At 36.8% G+C, this 7,784-nt stretch overlaps 1 protein-coding gene across 1 annotated transcript in view; it reads left to right on the forward strand.

Moving 5' to 3' along the window:
• trip4 (thyroid hormone receptor interactor 4) overlaps positions 1-7,784 on the forward strand; it is a 119,846-nt gene that overhangs the window by 47,220 nt on the left and 64,842 nt on the right. The window contains exon 12 of the mRNA XM_014001571.1: positions 669-771. Within this exon, the coding sequence (XP_013857025.1) occupies positions 669-771 (103 nt within the window). The remainder of the gene's footprint in view (positions 1-668; positions 772-7,784) is intronic.

Genomic DNA, 7,784 nt, shown 5'->3' on the forward strand with positions numbered 1-7,784 from the left:
CAATTCCCTACTCTCACCTGAGAGACCAATCAATAACGCAAGGATAGAGAGGTTCTCTCTATGCTATGTGCCGGTGTCAGATATGGGCTGTAAAACACCTTCCTATTCAGAGGAATGTGTTGTGCCTTGTTGTATTTCGTGCAAAGAAATTGTTGTGAAGAATTTTATTTTCTAGTTTTAGGTAAAATATCAATCATATCTTTTGCGTTAACATTCTATATGAGATTATTGGATTGCTACAAAAATATTGCATATATGGACTGATCTGATTTATCATTGTGGTTCAGTAGCCTGCCTTTTGTTTGACAGTGTTACAGAAAAGAGTACATCTAAAAAAACAGCATTTGTTGTCTCAGATATTGACWCTGCTAGTTGTGTATGTTGTCATTTTTACAGCTCACAAGAGTCACAGCTGTTCCTCATAGCAACTGCATCATTAGTTGTTCAATTACAGAGCAGAAGACCCAGCGAGACTCTTATCAGCTGCTGTCAGGCATGTAATGTTTCATCAGACATGGAGGACATCTAGCAATATATAGATGTTTAAACAGACAATCACTGGCTCAGTCACAATCAATCATAATCAAGAGGTTTTCTGAGAACAGCATATGGAACATGTTGTGGGTAAACTGTTCTTTTAATCATCCCTCTTTCCTTCACTTCCACAGTTCCCCAATACCTGTGAGGAGTCTGGCTCTCCATTTGTCTTCATCTGCACCAACCCCCAGGAGCTGTTGGTGAAATTCCCCATGAAAGGGAAGCATAAGATCTGTAAGTTCTCCTCCTTTCAAGCAAAGGGAAATAGAATGGCTGTTATAAGCTTAAGACGACTGAAGACATCTTTATTTTTTATTTTCTCTAATCAACAATCATCTCTTTGTTTGTGTGCCCTCATGCATACTTGAATAGACATGTGAAAGCCTGATAATGCTAAGCCCATTTCATGATTTCTATACTTTTTTTATTATTAAAACAACATTACACACACACAAAACATTCTCACACAGTCTTCCACAGATTTTCTCTAAGCGCCATCTGTAAAGACTGGATTTTGCTGTCATGTTGCCTGGGGGACAAGCCAGGCCTGGATGTGCAGTGTTGTTGCTGTATTTTGTGATTTATAATAGGACTCAAACACATTTTCCCTCCTCTGCCATAGCTGCTCCTGCTGTAAGATGTACCTGCAAGCTCTTTTGTTAATATTTCAAAAGCCTCTAAAGACTTGAGAGGATTGTTTATGCACCTGTGCCTCTTTCAGATGTTTTCAGATCGAYAGGCTTTTTAGACGCTCAAGGTAGCAGGAATTGGACTAAACTGAACATCGTATTTTTGCTTATTGGGGATATTCATTAAAAATGATTTAGAAGTTTTTTGAGACCTACAGTAAGATAATAAAAGTTGCTGAGGTGTTGGCAGGCATTAAAAAAATAATTACTGGTTTTAGAGTTCTGCAAATACCATTAAAGGTTTTGTCTCTCCATTTAGTTACTGCTACACCACATTTAGAGTAAATAAACATTTATGCATGTAGTTCTATTTTAGTTTCATATTTGGTAGTTTGAAATTGAATTTCTAGAATAAAAGGCTGGACTTGCTGAAACTTGCTGACACATTATCACAGACTTGCTGTCTCAGGGTCTGATTGCTGTGGGGAAATCTGCACCTACATTATTTATACCAACAGTAGCCTGCGGTTTATGAATCAGCAGTTTCTTTTTATTGGTGGATGAGTAATTATGGCTCTGTTTAAAATATAAATGATTAACTCCTCGTTGACGTTATGTTCATTTTCATAGTTGTCCCTCCCGTTTCTGTTTTAATCTTATCTCTATCGAGAGTTTATTGCATCTTGTCAAAATTCCAAAGTTAAAATATAACACATATCTTGGGAAGTTTTTGTTCATCCGTGTTGGTACAGATTTATTAATGTGTTGATTTGCAGCCTTTTTTCTTAAGCCACTACTTTGTTTTCTTAAATTGTCTATTTTTCTCTTGTACCACTCATTGTTACAACATCTGTCTTTTCCCCTTAAAGTTCCTAGACAATTTAAGAAAAGATGTGACACTTGTTAAATGAGGTAGTAATTAGTCAAATCCTAACTGTTGCGTTGTTGGTGATTTGATAAGTTGTGGAAGAATTTATTTCTTAACATTTTGCCAGCGGTACGAGATGTCGCTCTAAATTAAAGACAACTTGTCACAACAACCTAAGTTAATACTTTAAAAGTTGATAACATAAATGTAGAAAAGAGTTTTTTTTATTGGAATCACCTGCTGATTTTTGCCAGATTTGGATTTTTGCAGATTTACTGACTTGACTCTTTCATTTAAGACTGCATGAATTGAAAACTCTGCATTCACTGTTCTTCAGATTGTGGAAATTTGCTATGTTGTAGCAGTACAGTTCTGCTGTTTCTGTGAAACAAACAACAAAACATTAGTGCAACCCACTCGTTAAAAAGGGACACTGTTAAAACTGATTAATTTGCCAAAAAGGAAGCTATTTCTGGCTGTTGCAGGCTGAGGCAGGTGTCGTGGGTGGGTGGGTGGCTGGGTGAGTAGGTAGGTAGGTAGGTAGGTACTCATTAGGTACTCATTAGGTAGGTAGGTATTCATTCATTCATTCTCCAGTTGTCTACTAGTGATCTTTTTTGCTCTTCTCCAAAGTTTCAATTAAACAAAGCATTATCAGTAATTCTTGATTGAATACTGTATTAAAGAAATATGTGAATATGTCACCATGAACAGCAGTTTTAACCAATGGTACAATAATAATAGGATAACGCAGTCAGTCTGCTTACAATGGGCATTTGTATACATCACCTGTATAGGTTTGTATACATCACCTGTAAAGTTTTGTATACAGCACATTGACTTGTTATGAAATGTACTTCCACCATAGCATAGCACCTGTACATGTTGGCTTGGAATTATGACTGGTTATTTTGACCCACATTCACCTACAGTCCACAGTTGGCTTATTCTTCTTTTCCCAGCTAGTTTTTCCACTATCTCACTTTTTTGCCCTCCAGTCCTCTCTTTCACTTCAATTCTTATTGCATCTCTTGGGTCAAGTCGTTGCCTCTCCTTTTACTCAGGGAGCCCTAGCACAACTATTTTCTTTCCTCCTCAACTACTTGTATTGACAAGATCCGCTTATCTTTGGCATTGCCAACCATCTCACACCTCATCCTAATAGGCTAGAAAAGAAACACATTTTTCCATTTCTTCCAGCGAGTCATTGCTTCGTTACACAACAACAGTTTTCATTATGGAGTGAATATTTGTGTTTGTAGGTAATTTTGTAACCAAAAGACTGCTTTCTGTTGTAGTTGAAATTAACTGTTGTAAACAAATCCTGCATTCATGTTGTGGAAAATGGAAATGTGATCCAACATGAGTATTAGCTTGTACATAACTTATTGAAACAAACCTCCATCTTAGACCTCCTCCCTCTTTCCTAGAGCTTTCAAGAACTGAATTGAAAACAAAGATTTTCCACCAACCTTTGTGGCTAAAATAAACACTGATGAGCCATTACACAAACACCACACACTATATTAGTCCATCTTTTTGCCACAAAAACTTGTCTGACAAGTCAGGACAAAAACTTACTGTGAATCCCTGGAGGTGTTGTTACCACAACATTAGCAATATTTTTCTTTGCCTTGTAGATCATAAGATGGTGTCTGTAGATTGGGCTTCTGTAATACTGGTGCCCTCAGATCCTATTAGATTGACATCTGGGTAGTTTAGTGTCCTGGTGAGCATCTAAGAGACTTTGCTGACATTTTTGAGCTATTACTTAGATTAATAAAAACAGTTTTGCTTAAGAAATGACTCCTGCTTTAATTACATTTCATTGCCATGTGTGATTGGTCTGGAAAAATGTTTTAACAAGTGGCGAATGTCAAAGTAACATCCAATGCCAGGATACAAATCATTATTACTTGAATTGCACGTCAGTGGCCATAATATTATCACTGATCAGTCCACACATCGTGGTTACACCACATTAAAATGATCTCTGAATTAAACTCTAAATGGAAAATCAGTTTGCCTGCTCTGGTGTAAAAGTCCTGACAGCTCTCAGAATATTTTCTTCTGTTTATTCCAGCCTTTTCTCCTTTTGTGATTATAAAAAAAAAGGTTGTGCTCATAGTGTATTTATGAAAATCAATCCGAATCAGAGGAGATAATTTCACAATCTTAGGGCAGGGGGATATTTTCCTGTACTCTGTGTAGAGTACTGCAGACACCTCTGCAGCATTTTCTTTCTTGTAGCTTGATAATGTAAGTTGTAGCAGTTTACACCTGCAATTATTATTAGTTCATTTATTAGTCACTAAATAAAACCTCTAATTCAGCCTTCTATTCCCAGCCAGTAGGCTTTAGAAATACAATGAAAGGCAAAACTAGATACAAACTTAGTCATTACCCTACAGGGGAGTCTGTGACATTCAAAATGTCACACTGCCAAGGCTCGTTCATGTAAGAAGTGACAAATGTTAAGATTTATTGTTACATTCTGTGAATATTTGCAGTATGTCTGTGCTTTGGTGTTAGTTAATCTGGATGCAGGAAAACAAATTGTCTCTCTGACCCTATGTGCTCACTTTTTATTCTGTTAACTTCTCCCATGTTGTAACACCATGAAATTATTAGTATGAAGCTAAGAAAAGTAATAATATTTTAGTATATTAAGAGATTTAGGTATCCTGTGCTGGGTGGTTCTTATGTTAAAAGCTACCTTAATTGTCCAGTTTTAAAGATGCAAACAAAGAGCAATRCATTAGATCCACATTATGATTCTCAGCAGCCTATAACTTTTTATTTAATATGATAGATAAATTACAAGTTCATCCACTTCTTGCACACCAGTATCCTTGACTGAAAGCAGTGGGTCTCCACTGAACCGTAAACCTATTCGATTCACCACAGTTAGCCTAATTATGTAAATAATTTAAGAACTACACCAATATTTGATCAACAGAGCTTGTGATCTTGCATAAATGTGAAAAGGTTAGAAAACATTGCCAAGAACTTAACCAAGCTAAGGATAAATGGTGCCAAATAAGAGCCGATCACTTTAAATTGACAGATATACACATCGCGTAGGGGCTGGTGTTGAGCCTGAAGCTGCTACTTAACGTTACAGAGAGCAACAAACTGAGAATTATGTTTGACCTTCTTTTTATGATGCATTCAAATAATGAAAATCCAACTGCTCCCAAGCATGAAGAGTGTATAGGCAGTGTAATGTCCCATGAGATAATCAGATGGCTTTAAGCCTCAGGGTGCTCAACCAGCAAGAAAGAACTTAAATCCTTATATAAGCACTCTTATATTTATGAGATGGAATCAGTGGATTGGTCTAAGGAACACAATAGTTGAGGCTCAGCCTAGAAATGACAGAATATGTTCTTTTAGCTCAAGGCGGTTTGCCTTTTTTGTTCCATCTTGCAGTTTGTTGGCATCAAATAAAAGGACTGGCTTGTTGGTCTGAAACCGATTCCATAGTTTAAGCCACTAACTCTGTGGTTTGTTTCTCTTCTGAATGACTTCATTAACTTACATATCAGAGGATAAACCAAAAAACATGTCTCCACATGATCTAATGCTGTAAATCAATTTTAGTAATCACATGCATACTTGCTACAGATGGTATAAAATAGAAGCAAGTGTCAGAAGAACCCGTTCCAAAGTTCTTTTACCGGCTTTTTAAAAAGAAAATAACCATTACTACCTCTTTATTCAGTTTGGGGTGAAATTTATGACGGGTTAGCAAAAGAACTCAGTGAGGTCTTTGTGCTTCACTGCCCTATCTTTCCCTGTTAAGATTAGTCATACTGATGGCTGTCTTAAGGATAAAAAGTGCTCTCTTTTGTTAAGGTGTCGAGCTACATGAAAGAAAGATGTGGATATAATTAGTACAATGAGACATTCAGTTTTAGCAGCAGGTCAAGGAAGAAAAGGATTTTTAAAATTTTGACTTGTGTCTGTCTAAAACCAAATCATCTGAGAGTTGAGTGATTTTTAAATGACTTCCATAGATGAATATATAAAACTTTTTCTGCTTTACATTGTGCAAACTACAAAAATACTATTTTTCTCTTCACATAAACAGTACCCGTAGGTAAGCCTACATACAAGTATTGGTGACCAGAACTATTTTGAACATTCAGTTCAATTCAAATCAAAAAGACTTTATTGATCCCAGAGGGAAATTAGGTGTTAATTAATTAATTAATTAATTAATTAATTAATTAATTAATTATAACATTTATTATAATGTATGTCATTTTTGCAGTTTAGAGTTCCAGTTGGGGATGAGGTCCTGGAATGTAATGCTACCTTCACACCGAACGCGTTTTGAGCAGCAAAAATGCGCTCAACACCCTCAAGTTGGACGCTGTACGTTCAGACCGGGACAGACGCGTGTCTGAAGAGGGAGGAGCGTCTTGTTTTTTTTTTGTTTTTTTTCCAGTCTGTCTTCGGCAGATGAAATAAAAATAGAATAAAGAAAATAGCTTTGCTTTAATTACTGAAGAGCAAGCGAACGTTGCGCACAGCAGATAATTAATTCACCAGATAATTTAGAGGCAGTTTGTTCGGTTAGTTTCACAACTTCAGGAGCTGCGAGCTGACAAACTATTATTTTGCCCCGAGCCCAGTTTATCACCGCGGTCAGTTTAACGAGCTGCTGAGCCACATCGATGCTGATATCTCCTGCCAGAACATCAACTACAGATGGTCGATTTCGGCTAAAGAGCTCCTGTTCGTCTGTTTCGGTTTAGTGGGCAACATTCAGGAAACTGTCACGTGGAAAAATGAGTCTCTCTGATTGGTTGATGCGGCGCGTCAAGCAGCAAAAGATCAGATTTGTAACTCGAGCGTCAGCTGCTTTCGCCGCACCGCATACACGGAAAATGCTCTACGCTACCCTCTACTTCCTTGTGCGCTGCGCTAAACGGACTTGACGCACTGCAAGACCCCTAGACGCGTGTCCACCATAGACTTTGCATGTAAACCAGCCACTCCTGCAGCTCAAAATGCGTTCGGTGTGAATGTAGCATTACAAATAATAAGCAAGCTGCAGAAAAGTTTATTTTCTAGCTGTCTGATGTGACATGTAGCATAAAACAAGGTCTAGAGGAAAGATTAGTCAACCACAAGCAGACCAGTGTGTGAATACTATCTAGATTTTAACATTTAAAATACCTGAATGTGCCACAGTTTATTCCACTATTCTATGGTATTGTTTACAAGAGATTTCTGGACCAAAAGAAGACTTTTTTGAATTAATTTATTCCCGTCAAATTCATTATTCAGTGTTTTTTAAAGCAACTTCAGTCTGAACGGTCATGCAGCTTTTCATCCAACTTTTACATCATTGAGGGTGGGGTATATTGGACGATTCAGATATTAATATTATTGATGCCAAAATCATGCAGTTGAAAGTTTGAAACTCCACTCATCTTCAGCCAAAGAAGACTGGCTTTGTCTTTTTAATTTTTTTAATTTCTCAGGTACTGGATGACTGAGAATTTACACCAACATGTGACACAAATGCTGGTGTACCAACATATTGGATCGTATCGAAACTATAATGATGGGATCGATACTCTAGTAGGGCTGCAACTAACAATTATTTTAATAATCGATTAATCTGTCAATTATTTTTTCGATTAATTGATTAATCGGCCAAATCATTAAAATTAAAAAAAAATTAAAATTACATGAATATGAGTAGATAAAAATTAATTTCATTCCTGTATAAATTA

Source organism: Austrofundulus limnaeus, unplaced genomic scaffold (genome assembly GCF_001266775.1).
Source record: "Austrofundulus limnaeus strain Quisiro unplaced genomic scaffold, Austrofundulus_limnaeus-1.0 Scaffold9, whole genome shotgun sequence".
NCBI lineage: Eukaryota > Metazoa > Chordata > Actinopteri > Cyprinodontiformes > Rivulidae > Austrofundulus > Austrofundulus limnaeus.